General features: G+C 35.5%; 1 protein-coding gene across 2 annotated transcripts in view; it reads left to right on the forward strand.

Moving 5' to 3' along the window:
• Window positions 1-16136, forward strand: part of LOC149784061 (uncharacterized) — an 80540-nt gene that overhangs the window by 39467 nt on the left and 24937 nt on the right. For both annotated transcript variants that reach the window (XM_089932160.1, XM_089932161.1), the window contains exons 9-13: window positions 6247-6764; window positions 13472-13813; window positions 14393-14510; window positions 15124-15303; window positions 16027-16063. In XM_089932160.1, the coding sequence (XP_089788286.1) occupies window positions 6247-6764; window positions 13472-13813; window positions 14393-14510; window positions 15124-15303; window positions 16027-16063 (1195 nt within the window). The remainder of the gene's footprint in view (window positions 1-6246; window positions 6765-13471; window positions 13814-14392; window positions 14511-15123; window positions 15304-16026; window positions 16064-16136) is intronic.

The raw sequence follows: 16136 nt of genomic DNA on the forward strand, positions 1-16136 counted from the left end.
AATATCACGAGTATGTTAGCTTTTCTCGCAACTCTCGGTATTCATTTCATATGTTCATGTGCATATTATTTTATATGTTGTTCCGTTGCTGGTGTTGCTATTGTTATAGCGGCACCCAGTGGTGGATCAATTGTTGCATATGGAGTATGTTGATCCAGTGCACCTATGGGTCTCAATAATTCAAGTATGTAGGCCATTTGCAAACGACTTGGTTTTCTTATTCCATGCGGTCTGTTTTAGAAGAGGCACGGTAAAGGAGGAAATCTTCTGTAATTAAGAAGTCCATAAATGACTTGTTTTAATTATTTTATTTACAAGGATCAGGATTGAAAATCGATTCAAACCTAGCAGTTATTTCGTTTATCTCTGTTTTATTTATTTTTGTATATGTCTGTGCTACTTAAAGTGTATGTGGAATCACACGTGTTGATTTAATTTTACGCGCCTAATAATATTCACGAAGAGATCCAGATGACCGGCAAAGGTGATTATCGATTTGACTCCGATGCCACATTTAAGACATCGTCGAGCAACTGGACCAATACGTTCACCAGCATATGCGATTTACAGTATTCATAACGACATATGCTGCCACGGAGTTATTATTTTCCACGGCATATGCCTTTGCATTTGTTGCGTCTTAATGTCATTGGGTTTTATTTATATCTGTACTTATATATGTATCCGCGACTAATTGTAAGCATGATCCAGGTGAGTTTACGATCAATTAATGTTGTACAGTCTATATAAGTTTCAGATACGGTCCAAAGATTATGTGTGCCACGTTTACATCACTACTGGTGTTAACTTTGCAATCATCAAATTGTCTTTCATTTCCACATTTCACAAGCTCAAGACTCGTAGTTTCCTACTTATTATAGAAATGTTTTCTCTGAAACTTGGATTCGAACCAGCAATGTTGTGTACATAGTAGGGCGCTTTAGCTGTCACGTCAAACTATGTTAGACAGTGACTGAAAACACGTATTAAGCGTTTTGAAATTAATTGGATAACACGTGAGTGATCTTTCCCATTAAAGCCATATATCTAAAATACGCCTATTGAAATTACTATTTCACAACATTATTATGTATATCCACATATGTCCCCCAGTAATGGGAAGCATACTTAGTCAAGAAACAGCAATGGTATGTCATTCGCGTATTTTCAGTTCATTCACTTTAAATATTTCGGTTATTTCTCGATATTAGCAGAGTAGGTTTTGTTCTAAGCTCGGTGCACATTGATAGATTGTACTACTTTTGCTTTGAATGTTCCTATTTTCTTCTAAGCTCGGTGCACATTGATAGATTGTACTACTTTTGCTTTGAATGTTCCTGGCGCAACGAAATTAATGCTGCTAAAGAAAATCAAAACAACGTATCCCTATCTGAATTTTCTGGAGATAAACTGATTTATTTTTATGCACCGATGCTAACTGGCGATGTATTAGTAATCGTACCTGCAAAGGCAGTTGCCAAAAGGCCAATGAAGAAATGATCAAGGCGCCATTCCATCTTTCAGTTCATTGTTTATGCTCTCAGAATTGTCTGTCTCCGTAAATTCCCCGCTCTGAATTGTCCATTCTCCGAAATTTACGTCTCCGACTAGTCACTTCTTCAAATTGGCGGCTCCTACTTGCCAGCTTCGAATCGCCCTAGAATTTTTCTATCCCTGTCACAACACATAAATAAATGATCCCTGCTAATAGTGATCACTTTGCTGGCATGTTAATGTTGAAAAATTTCAGAATCCGCACTGAGTGTACTTGAGTTTTCAAAACATTTCCAGTGTTATTAGATTTGATAAGTCAATTTTGCTCTGCCCATATCCTCAGGGAACTTTTAATGATATTTACTGTTTGATGATATAGTTTTCATTGTCATCATTTCCTTCATGTAGATAAAGACTAATGTAAACATTCGAATTAAAATGACGTCAATCGTCATTTACTAAGTTTCAATTTCATCTGGTCAGTCGCGCTATTCTATTTTAGTTCATCAGACAGTGCATTGAGAAATATTATAATCTTATGGTGATTACATGATACTAACCCACAAGTGAAATAATCATATTTACCGTACATACAGTCATGAGTTTAATTTTTACCTTGCGCTTGACATGTTAATTGCTGATGTACATAAGTCACCATTTATAGTATACAAATCAGAAAATAACAGCACAGAAAGCAATATTTTGTGTACCTGTATTAAACTGAAAAAATTATTATATCTGTGCATAAATGATCATTGAGTGGTATAGTATGGGTAAACTGTTCAAATTCCTTATCTACTTCGTTCATACGGTTTATGAATCAGTTATAACTTCCGATGCAACAGAACTGTATTATTTATGTTAGGCACTATTCGGAATATAGCCTATAAAAATATCGGCGTATATTTTGTAGCATTTAAATAAAACGAACACAAATTTTAGTGCACGTGATTTTTCTAGAAACCAACCGAATCTTATTTGTTGTCATTGTCATCCTATGCAAAGCTAAGATGCTGAACTCAACATTCATTGTTTCTGTCAAACTTGCATGCTGCGTTCCAGTAATAGTCTCCGCTGGTTATAAATTCTCAACGAAAAAAGTTAAAAGAATATTAGTGATTTTCTTATGGACTAGAATGGGATGCAGTAAGAGCAATTGGTCAAAATTAGTGTTGTGGTAGCCAGGAAATAAGGCAGAAGTTGGATTTATTTGTTAAGTTAGATTTTCCTTATTGGTAGAGCAGCTGAGTAATAAATGTCAAGGTATGTTCTATTGGATCCAATACGTTTTGCTCCGATTTCAATTTATCATACCAAAAAAAAAGATTAAAAAGAGGGTTATCTCATGCTATAGGTTGCATATATGAAGTTCAAACACAAAGACTATATTATTATATTTATCAAATAATACAGTGTATATTTGTTCCAGCTTGGTATAATATATTGATTGAGAAGAGAAAAGAGTTTTCATTTGCAAAGATCAGGATTATTATATTTCGTGTCTTTTTTAAATATTAGCATTTAAAATATTTTACAGTGTCACCGTTTGTGGCTAAAATCTCCTTGAAAGTCATTTGTTTTGTAACTACAATGGTTTCATAAAGTTGTAAATGGTACTTTTAACCTTGCAATAATTAGATCGAATGAAATTGTACCATTCGCTTTCACAAAGGTGAAATATAAAGGGTTTCAAAAACCATGGTCAATATCTGGAAATACAAAACTGCATAGTTAATAACAGTTTCATACATAATTTGCAATCAAAAAGATCATTATAAACACATTTGTATGTTAATGCTGATTGCTTTTTTTCCAGAATTCATTCTTTATGTATGCTTCACAATAATGTTTTTATTTAGTTTCTTTACTTTCACAAAATAATTATCCCTAAATGCGTCAAATTATCAAAACCGGGTGTTCACTATTAATTTTCCCCTGAGGCTGAAGTCACTATACAATATACTTTCTGTTAAGACTTTAATGTCTTTTTCTGTATTATGCAATTAACATACTTCACTGGCTATCAAATCTCCAAAATAATCAGCCAGTAAAATCATATGATCTTCAGAGGGGCCACAATAAGATACAATAACAGTTAATTGGCTCGATTGGTGTAGGTATACATTTACATGGTTTTACGGCGGAAGAACGACACACCACTTGGATGTGTTGTAACTCATTTTTAAGACAATATATTGCCTTACTTTGACATAGATCTCTATCAACTCAGTACCCCGGCTAGTTTAGACTCAGAAAAAGGCGGGGCTTACATTATTTATATGTGTACATGACTAAAAAAAGGCGGGACTTATATTATTCATGTATGTATATGAGTGAAAAAGGAGGGGCATATACTATTCAAATATATATAGGACTCGAAGATGAGGCGAGGCTTATATTATTTGTTATTATCTTTTGCATGATCCAGTTTCATATTTGACGGCTAACTATAAAAGGGAGCGTATTTGCAAGCAAAACATATCTGTATTTGATGAGAAAATGGTTTCTCTATATCAACAATCAGTGATGTAAATGCAATAATATTAATAACAATTGGTTTAAAGGATAGTCAACATTTTGGCACAGTAGAACATGTTCATTGTGTCAGGGAGGCCTTATTATTCACTTATTGTATTCCTCGTTGTATCAGTAACTCAACGAGTTTATTCTTACTCCTTTCTTTGTTTATTTCACGTCTATAATCTACCAAGGAATAAAATATACGTATATCGTCTACATCCAGATTGACCTTAACCACTGCTCTACCATAACTGGACTGCCTCCTGACTTAGTGATCCTCCTCTCACCTCTGATCATGCCCCCGTTAGATTGAAAAGTTATTCGGGTCTCAGGCGTCTTGACATATTTTCCCCTTATGTAGGTATTACATGTTGGTTTCGTTTTGGGTTTTTTCAAGTTTATACGTAAACGCTTTACTGTAGGACTCATTATGACAGAGACCACCTCAGTAATACATAAAATATCAGTAAAATCAGCAACAGGATGCATAAATGGCCAGCAAATAAAACAGAATAATCAATCAGTAACCTGTAAGTATTTATATGTAAACTTTTGTTCATTAAATCAATCAAGCGCAAACCAGATACACATTCTCAGTCGCTGCTATTTGCAATCCAAATGTTTGCAGTGTACTATAGTTCAATATTGCATGTATTGTAGACAACGTTCACAAAAGGTCAGTTACATTTTACGGATCCAAAGTCAGTCGAACTAAGATATTTGAATGGCATAGTTACACTCATCAGCGTTTGAAAGCATTTAGTTAAGACTATCGTGGGACATGAATAGCATAAAGAATCCAAATGCAATATGAAAGAAGTATTAAACAGGTTGTTGTTCAATCAATGACATAACAGAGAAAATATAAATTCATATGAAATCGTGCCCTCAGAAGAACTCTAATTTAATATCATGTGTGAATTAGTTAAATCCACTGTTTTTGCAATTATTCTCTGTGGGCCACTCCACAGGTATAACGATTTTGTAGACAGGCTTGGCTTACTGGCTGGTGAATGTATCCAACGTTTGCCGTCTACTTTCAATTTAGTTAATGTGGGATTCTTTTTAGCTACTTCTTTATTACGCTTGAATCGAGTGCAGAGGCGTAGCTGGGGGGTGGGGGTGGCAGGGGGGTACATATGTCCCCGGGCGCCAAGGTACAGGGGCGCCAAAATGAGGCTTACAACGTTACATTATAATAAGTAAACAAGGGTAATATTCAAAAATGTGATTAAACGGGGCGGGGGCTGGGGCGCCAATTTTATAGTTCGTCCCCGGGCGCAAAATATCATAGCTACGCCTCTGATCGAGGGAATCTTTCTAAGAATTTTGTTAGGGCAGCTGTCATGCAATGATATAAATGGTATATCGTATTGGTCAGTGAGGTATTAAATGGTTCAACGAGGCCATCTGCTTCAGTTTGACAAATTGAGGTAAATACTTTTTTCGTATTTACTCATGCACATATGTCATTAAGTAGTCAACCAGCCCTGTACTCAACTTTCACGTCATAACCTGTACTCAGCTTTCACGTCATACCCTGTACTCAACTTTCACGTCATATTCTTGACGGGACAGGAACAATTTGACTAGTCTCTGTTTCATTGGACTATTATCACGGTGACATACATAAGTAAACAATAAGATATCAATGATATTAGTGACACTGCCTGATCATCTATGATAATTAACTTCGTAATCAGCATGGGGCTGGGGCGTTGTGACGATTGCATGCTGACATTTTATGTCACAATTAGATCTGAGATATCATTTCTAATATCTGTAATTCTTTTTTGAAGACTAAGTTTATCTCTAGCTGAGCGATAATTCCTAATGTGTTATGTATGCATTAGCTTATTAATCGCAATGCTTACATTTGAAGTAGGTTTATTCATGGTGTTGGCTACATTTTGAATTTTATATATATATATATATATATATATATATATATATATATATATATATATATATATATATATATATATATATATATATATATATATATATATATATATAGACACACATATATATCATGGAAATTGGAAATTAAATGAAATTTTGTACAGTCTTTGTTTAATACGGTAGTTCGTTTTACTTTTTCTGTCTATAACTTTTAATCGTTTTTTCGTTATTTATTTGTTTTAATTGTTGATTCACACCAACTTTCTGTCTCTATTTTAAAGTTATCGCATATGATTTGAACCATCCTTTACTCACTATGTCTTTTTACAGTCACCCGTAAATATTACGTGGGGTGGATGGACAGACACCATGTCTGGGATGAAGAGTTACCACTTGGAAATTTTCAAACTCTCAGTAACTCTGTACGGTAACCTTAGAGAAACCACACCCCTGAAACCGGCCCATTCTGCAGACATCAGCCATACCCACGAAACGACTTACAATTACATCCACAAACCACTTGAAAGCGGAATGTACTCGGTTCTTCTCCAAGTAACCGATAAGGCAAATAACTCTAAGATTGCTAGACGCTTAGTTCTCTATGATTCGGATTCAAATATTATCTTCAAGGAGGAGGAGGACAAGACACTGTTTGTTTCCTCAGCCGTACCCGAGAGCGGATACATGTGGCAAACGGCAAAAAATGGAACAAAAACAGAGTTCACAGTACAGTGGACGAACCATTTTTTCAATAAATTAATCGTTGACGGAAAACTATTGAACAAAGTTAGCGCCTATCCAATCCAGTTCCAAGAAATCCAAAGGGACGGCATCCTAAAAAGCGAGAAGTAAGTTTATTTGTACTTCTTGTTTGTTTGTTTGTTTGTTTTTTTTGTGGCGAATATTAGTTTATGTTAAGATGAAGCAACAAAGCTAATGATGTATATGAGTGTTTTTCCTGCCAGTCTTACATTGAGCATTATGAGATTTACTATGTGCGTGGTTAGAACATAGTTTAAGACAAAGCATTGTCGCTTTTATCTATAAGTGATGCTTTGCTCTTAAAATAAATGTTTCGTGCTTGTCAATAGATAGATTTTTACCGTGCGTGTGTGTGCACTTTTTCCCGTCCAAGTACTTAGCCATGTAAATCCTGTAGCTTAGAAAATGGAACTGCACGCACTTATAACTTTAGACTGCCGAAATTATCAAATAGCAAATGCATTGAAATTTCCTTGATACCCATTGCATGCACACAGGAGGGAGGGGGTGTATTTAGTTAAAGACCATTTAGTGAAATCTATAGGGAATTACTGTTCTTTTGAGAACATTAATGATAATTTCTCATGTATATTAGTAAGAAAATTATACCCTTTCTCGGCACATAAGAATTCTAGAATGAATACATGATTGAATACTGATAGAAGCACAGAGGAAAAAAAATAAGCATTGAAAGATTCGTTTACATGGAGGGAGAGACAATCAGAGACGTGGAGTTAAGGAAGTTTTGTCAAGAGAAACACATTTTGAAAATATGTAGGTATTTAATAACATAATTTACTGGTACGGAAATAAAACAACCATGAGCAAGAGCATTCAAGGGCTGAAGAAGACAACAGCAGCAACAACAACAACTACAACAATAGTAACAATTTAAAAATATTATTATTATTATTATTATTATTATTATTATTATTATTATTTAATAAACTTAAATATGAACCTTTTTATCCAAACATTTTAATTTTTAAAAAAATCTACAAGAAAAAGAAGGAGATGATGAAGATAAAGAGGCAGAAAATGAAGAAGAAATTATGAATTATATAAAAGTTTAAAACAATGCTATTATATGTTGGGCTGGAAGCCTAGTGCAATAACTGGTGCATGCCATAATACACCATTGTTCACACAAACATGCTGCAAGAATCCGGACAATATGGCTTCTTCTCCGTTTCAATGTTAGAGGAAAGAACGGGGGCTATCAACAAATGCCAGTGTTCTCTTCAGTAGGGAACTGAATTACACAGAAAACAAACAGTATGTGAAATAATCCGTTAGCTGTAGTGGAATAGCTCTTATGTTCAATGGTAACTATGGCAACAAGCGTGTAGACTCTCTTCCGCAGATTAAAGAGACAAACCTTTCTATAGTATTTAAATTGATCACTCACGGAGAAGGATAATTGGATTCTGGATGGAGAACACGACTTTATGAGTTCACATAACTTAGACTGACTAGTCGTTCGACTGGTGTTTTGCATTTTGCTGCAGCATCAATGTTCGAACCAGTTTAGAATGAAAGAAGGGTTCGCGCTCCACCGAATATCGACTGTGAATAGCCTCTGCTTTGGACGTTTATCTTGGAGTTGCGAAGCAACATTTGCTGAGAAAAACTGAGAATATCCCTCATTTTCTTCCAAGTAAATGATCTTCTGAACATACATTCTCTGCAAATAGTTGCAGCTATCGCAAGGAACAGAGCTTCTCACCGATTGATAGTTACATAAAACAAAAGCATAGTTGATCTACTACTGCATGCCATCTAGAAAGGTAAGAACGGCATGTGTCATGTGATTGCTGTTGTAAGCACATGTCAGAAAATTGTTTGAGACGTTTTGTTTTAAAACGAGCTGAATGTACATTAATGTCTTGCGCAGGTTCTTCTGTTGACTTGGATACAACTGATGGAGGTCCAATTGGCGGTTGTACTAAATACTCGTCATTAGACACCATCTCCACAAAATGTATCTGTCCCTTTCTGTATTTGGAGGGTATCACTTTATCATTAATTGGATTATAACGATTTACGTACAGTGCAAAAAAGCAAGACTGTAATTCTCTTCCAGGATGTTTCAGTTTTGCATGTCAGTGGCCATCTGTCTATACGACAGATCAACGTGGAAGTTCAAAAATTCAAGAGCTTGCGGGGATGGGTTCTTAGTAACAAAGCAATCTTTAACACTTAATGTTGATATTTGTATTAGAAAGATGGACACCCGTCCATCGTCCTGTTTATTACCCGTTCTAACTTACGATATTCAAATTTCAATGGCTATGGCGATGTAACTAGGCATTTTTCAAGACAGAATTCTTCTGACCCAAAGTCCGTATCCAATGGCAACGCATCCAGCGTTCAAGATGTTTCAACAGTATTAAGAAAACTCTTTAACACAATGAAAGCATCCTGACCAAAGCGATTTCGTAGACATCATAACTTTCTGGAGTAGTTTTTGCATAAATAGTATCGGCTGTTTATTCCATATAAACTGTCTGAATCTTGATGGCAATGAATACATGGCTAGCCTAGAAATTGTATATTAAAAAATGTACAGCATATATTTCATGTTTATTCAGATGTACACTGTAACAAAAATCCTCAGCAAGTTTGTATTTCCTGATTTAGGAAATAAATCTTGTTCGGAAAGAAATAAGATTGTTTTAGCAAACAGTCTTAAAATAAGAACTGTTTACTACTACAAGATTGTGCTCAAACTAGACTCAAAACCTTGTCCATCTGGCTAAGTAATTCAAAAAAGGAACAAAGTATTCATATTTTGGGTACATAAACGATATTTGGTTTGCGATAACAACAGTAATTCGAAATATAACATGATTAATGCTTTATACAAATCAGTGAAAGGCTGATTGTAAGTTCTAAAGGACAAATACTACATTCTTCTCTTAGAATGATCGCAAAACAAGGGATATTATACGAACATATTGCAGAGGCCAGTGCATGTTCATAACATATATTTATTATATATTATTTTGTTTACTCCGTTAACTTTACAGTGTCTTTACAGTATTTCTCTATACTGCACTGCTTCATACTGCACGACACGTCTGTATACAAATAGTATACCCTGTTAAGAGGTATTTTTGATTGTAAGCAAACACCAGAGTGTAGCAGACATCAGGGTGTTTGATTTATTAGATTTGTATGTGGATATCCTATTCTAGCTGTTTGTTTTATTTGAAAGAGTTGACAATATGGATGAGTTCATTAAGTTACAGAAGAAACTTTCAGCTAAGCAAACCAATAAATATGATATTCGCAATGTTCACAACAAACAGGTACAGGCAGTATGGAAAATACTTTTCTGTGGTTTAAATGGTTATTCACGTGAAATTTTCATAACTATTACACTGGTCAACAGTGAAATCATTACTGACTTGAAAAGGCCCTAATCTGTAGTATTTTGGTGTGCCGAACACGAATATAACCGTGAAAAATTTGTATTGGCTCTCGTTTTGAAGATATTCATATACCTCATTTTCTATGTTTCACTGTGTAAATTTCTCCAGTAGGACTGCAGCAACATCCGGAATAATGATGTAACATTGCATAATACCATCATGCTCACATCATCCACAGTTGATTGCATCATTTTCTGATGCAATGCAATACTAATGCCATGCGGCTGCTGAAGTAAGTTGACGTCAGCAGTGTACTATACATGTGTAGGCCTATTATACTAATGCCAGGCGGCTGCTGAAGCTGACGTAAGCAGTGTACTATATAAAGCCCAATCAGATAGGTTCAGCATTTAAAATATTTTAGACGTTGTGCGAGACAGTTCAAGCTACTGTTACATAAAACTTATTATTTTATCCATTTACGTACAATAAAGAACAGTAATGCCTCGAAAGTGTGTTAATACCGCGGACAATTTTTGCTATATTTGTGGGGAAGTGACATTTGCCAACCAGAAGAAAAGTATCAATTCTCAAGTGAAGAAGGCATATCATCTTTACTTCGGATGCAAGGTTGGTGACCAAGACAAGCCTTGGGCTCCGCATATATGCTGTGCTACATGTACAACACAGCTTTCACAGTGGTTGAATTGCAAAAGGTCATCAATGCCGTTTGCAGTCCCAATGGTGTGGAGAGAGCCAAGCAACCACCTAAATGACTGTTACTTCTGCTTGGTTCCTCCTCTTTCCGGCGGAATAACGAAGCGAAAGAAGTCGAGAATAGTCTACCCAAACATTCCGTCTGCATTGAGACCAGTTCCACATGGTGAGGGACTTCCTATTCCAGAACCTCCAGCAGAATATTCTCTTGATTCATCTGACGAAGACAAAGGTGAGTCGACCTGTTCTTCTCCTGGTCCATCAGCATGCAGTGATCCAGATTTTCACTGTGGTGCATCATCAACCCCACACAGAATAACACAGGAAGAACTAAATGACCTGATTCGTGATTTGGACTTATCAAAGAACAAGGCAGAATTGCTAGGATCAAGACTCCAACAATGGAATCTTCTAGAAGAAGATGTCACAATTACTGCATATCGAAAGCGCCACCAGCAATTGGAGCCTTTCTTCAGAAAGGAAAGTAATCTGATATTCTGTTCCGATATTGAGGGCCTCATGAATGCTTTAAAAATCACTCATGACCCACAAGAATGGAGACTATTTGTGGACTCTTCGAAACTGAGTCTCAAGGCTGTGCTTTTGCACAATGGAAACATTCTTCCATCTATTCCAGTAGCGTATGCTGTCCACATGAAAGAGACATACGATAACTTAAGGCAGCTACTGAATTCCATTGAGTATAACAAGTACAGCTGGCACCTCTGTGGTGATTTGAAGGTAGTTGCCCTTTTAATGGGACTGCAGCAAGGATATACAAAATACATGTGTTTCTTATGCGAGTGGGATAGCCGAGCAAGGGAAATGCACTACATGAGGAAGGAATGGACTCACAGGCAGAATGTAGCCATTGGAGAGAAGAATATCCAACACCCAGCTCTGGTTGAGGCTCAGAAAATCTTGCTACCACCCCTTCACATCAAACTAGGTTTGATGAAGAACTTCGTGAAAGCCATTGACCGGACTTTGCCAGCATTCCGATACCTGCATGAAAAATTCCCTCGACTCAGCGAAGCAAAGATTAAAGAGGGAGTTTTTGTGGGTCCTCAGATTCGAGAGCTTTTCAAAGATGACCGGTTCAACAACTTGCTGGAAGGTGACGCGAAACAAGCATGGAATGCTTTTCGCCTAGTTTCTACAAACTTCCTCGGAAATGTTAGGGCAGAAAACTATAAGGAACTAGTAGAAGACATGTTGATGAAGTATAAGAAACTTGGCTGCAATATGTCTCTAAAGATTCACTTCCTTCATTCCCATTTGGATTTCTTTCCTAGCAACTGTGGTATTGTTAGTGATGAACACGGCGAACGTTTTCATCAAGATATCGCAACAATGGAACAAAGATACCAGGGAAAATGGTCCACTACAATGCTGGCTGACTACTGCTGGACACTCCTCAGAGATGCTCCCGAACAGCTGTACAAGAGACAGGCGAAGAAATCTAAGATGTAGTCAATGACTTGATTTTTTATAGGTAGGTTATTACAGTTGACCTTTTACTATTGGAATGCATTTCGTTATGTAAACATTAATTTCTTGCAGATTACAAAAAAACTAGAGCCAATTTTGCAATTTGACTGTCATATTCGTGTTCAGCACATAAAAATTGATAAGAATTGACTAATTTTATTTCAGTAACATGACTTTTGTAAAAATTTGTTGTCCAGTGTTAGCATATCTGATGGATCAGAATATGAGCCGTGCTCACGTGTGTCTATAAAGATAGGACATAAACATAGATCGAATTTAGCAATAACAACAAGAAAAAATACATAACTTTTGGCATCTTGAATTTCCTCAAAATGTCCTTTCTTAATTATTTCTGTCAATCAGGATTACATGGGTTCTAAAAATGGATACACATGGCGAAGTTGTACTGTAATTTAGACTACATTTCCATCAGAAACCACATTCCAAATTCTTTTTTACTGCCCTCCCCCCCCCCCCCCAAGGAACTAATTTGATATCGTCTAGCAAACAATATTTAATGATGCGTGTGTTGGAGAATTTCAATTTTACAATAATCATATCTTTCCCGCCTTATGATTCCAAACAATTAATAACATACCAAAAAAAGTCTGTGCCGCTGCATCAAGTCCATTCCATACAGTCATATGAACATCGTACAGAATTAACCCAGGTAATAAATCCAGTCGATTGCGACTCGAAAAGCAGAATTTACTTTAATCAACAGAAATTCAAAATCCCTCTATTCCAGGCCATTTGGAAAAGTTGTTTCATGCTGCATTCATTCACAATAGATTCAAAATTCCAATTTTGAGTAGCGGAAAACGAGATATATTTTAACGAATGACTGACCGCACGATACGAAACCAAGAAATTTATGTGGTCGTTAGGCGGTGCTGTGTGCCCATGAAAAGTGTTAATGTGCATTATTCAATAGACGGTTGTGTATATACTTTGGAATCCAGCATACATTCAATAACCTTTTTCTGGTAGTGTGTTATTTGTTTTATTTAGGCTTGGGACGGAAAGGAAATGAGTATATAAATTAACGATTACTACATCTGTATATAAAAAAATATGAACCTATTTTTTTCTGACAAAATACTGCACTACTATATTTTACTACACAAATGCTTTAACCTATGCATATGGCAATCTCCAAAACAAATAATCAGTATGAAATTATCTCTTTCAAATTTCTGCTAAATGAACAGATTTGTCTACCCTGGATTTGATGATAATGAAGGTGAAAGAACTATCGAAGAAAAGCCTAACAAGAATGGCATAGTCCGCTTTGAGGTGAATCTTATTTACACAGATGACACTGATGAACCCGCTAATGGATGGATTAACGTCAGTGGACTATCTGAAAGTCATACATTTAGTGCAATGCTCAGAGATGGGAAGTCCGCTCGAATTTGGGTGCGAGCACATGATGTTCTCAACAATACTAAGGCTGATAAGACTGAAGTTCATTTTGATTCCACGCCACCTTATTTGTCAGAGGGCTTTGCTTTTCTCAGGAATCAAAACGGGACCTATAACCACACATCGAGGTATAATACATTTTAGACAAAATATCGAAAATATATTCAGCTGTTCTTATTTTGTTAATGAAACTTACCGGTAAGCGATTTTTGTTATATAACGTGTCTGAATCAGGGGCCATAAACTACCCAAATAGTTAACTATTTGAAAGTATGTTAAAATCAATTATAAACATCCTTATTTAGTTCTTTTTATTGTATAAACTTCCTCGAATCGTGTCATGTCATGGAAATAACCTTTACGCATTTAACCTTTGGTTCCGAAAACAACTGAAACCAAAATTGTTCATAGATGATACATTCTTATATAAAATTGGACTCTATTGATTTTATAACAAAGCGTTTCCCATTATGTTCATGATTAAGGCATACAACAAGAAGTTAAAGAACTGAAAAGAAATATTTGAAATACTTTTAAACGCTGAAAATTAGAGCTCGCGTTTTAATGGCGTTATTAATTTTAGATCCGGAAGTGATAATAAACAGCTTAAATTTCTAACGATTCTTTTCGATGCATTTAACAAATCATGGAATTTCTTTAAAACATATCATACAGCAAGAACAGCACGATAGTTGTCTCTCTTATAGACTAACGTTCAGTGCATGGGATGCTGATAGTGGAGTTCATAAGATCGGATTCACGCTGATTCGAGACGATACAAGGCACATTCAGTACAATGGTTACGCCGCTGCGTCAGTGAAAAACGTGAGTAATGTAGGAGACACTATCATTTGCATCTCTGTTGCATGCGAACTGATTGTGTCAAACATTAATCTTCCAAAACTCAAGAGGATGCGTTGTAAGAGATAACCTAATTTACTTGTATGAAACGTTTGCTTACTAAACATAAGAATAAACAATAAGTACTTCACACATGTGTCAAGAAAATGCTTATCAATCACCCAAAATGAGAACCCTTCTAAGTGTTTGTCCGTCGATGCATTGTTAAATTTGATTTTCATTTGTAGTATTTATACCTCTTAGAAATTAAAAACTAAAATATCAATTGAAACGATGTGGATATTGATTATTGTATTTTATTACATACGCGAAACAAATTCCCATTATTCCTTTCTTAATTAGGACTAATATTCAACATTTTGATATATCTAACAGAGATACAATTGTAGTTTAGCCGACGCTTCGTGTGCGCCGTTTAAATGGACAATCGAACCATTCGCATTCAGAATCCGAAGCTGTACATAAGCTGGCTTATGAATGCGAAGGTGGAGTTGAACCGTATAATCGTGACAGCATACAACAAAACTATGCCCAAAAATACTTTCAGCGCGACTGTATGTGTTACCTTTCTTTATAGATATCCTGCAAAGCTCACGAATGCAAATGTGTCCTTGAGAAGTGCTTCATAGTTGCTCAGAATTTGGAGCTGGACAATTGCTGGTTTATGATGGCCAAGGAGGACTTAGACAAAGTAAACGTCACTGTTGAGGTCACAGTTTACAACCAAGCACTGTTAGAGACCACGTTTAGCGTTACCGTGAGTATCCTAGCGTCATATCGTGAGAGGATCTCGAAACAAAGAACATTCTTTAAAAGCAGCCGTGCTTATCTTATTTCCTTTACAGTTTGTACCCCAAATGCAAATTTCGAAATGATAAAATGGGGACAACGTTTGGCTAGTCTGATCGACGGTCTTATTTAACCACTTATATTTTTTGTTCTATTCTCTGCTAAGAAAATAAAAGACATTAAAAGGGAGACAATGACAGTATAACATGCAGATTGAATGAGACTAGTTTTGTGATTGTGCCTCCTGCTGCTCTTTATAATCTATTTTTAAATCAATGAGGTATTAAAATTCTTTTAAGCACTTTAGCAAAAATGGAAACAAATAATTTCTTTTTAATCGAACCATTGCACTAAAAAAGGAAAGTTATTTTTTAGTAACGTATGCCTCGACTTCATGATGTCACTGTAATATCATGTATACATATTGTGTATTTATAGTTCATCGTATGCTCTAAAGTTGCAAACGGTTCTGTATAAAAAAATATACATGTTTGAATGTATCAATCAAATGAACCATAGTATTATATAATTCTTCATTATGATATGAAAATAAACAATATATTTCTGGAGAAAAATAAATGCTTTTAATGTAAAGATATCACCTGTTATTTTTCAACATTCAAGCAGTTAAAATTGCTGCATAAAGGAATCGTTCCTTCATAAAATAAATCGTTTGTTTTCTTCTTTCCAGGTTGACAAAATACATGAATTGAATGGCCTTGAAAAATGTAAGTAATCTCACCAAAATTTTGACAGTCTTTTCTTCAGTAATTTGAAGACTAATTTTTAAAATTTATTGCT

This window comes from Sinohyriopsis cumingii, chromosome 14 (assembly GCF_028554795.1).
Source record: "Sinohyriopsis cumingii isolate HCF-2022 chromosome 14, ASM2855479v2, whole genome shotgun sequence".
NCBI lineage: Eukaryota > Metazoa > Mollusca > Bivalvia > Unionida > Unionidae > Sinohyriopsis > Sinohyriopsis cumingii.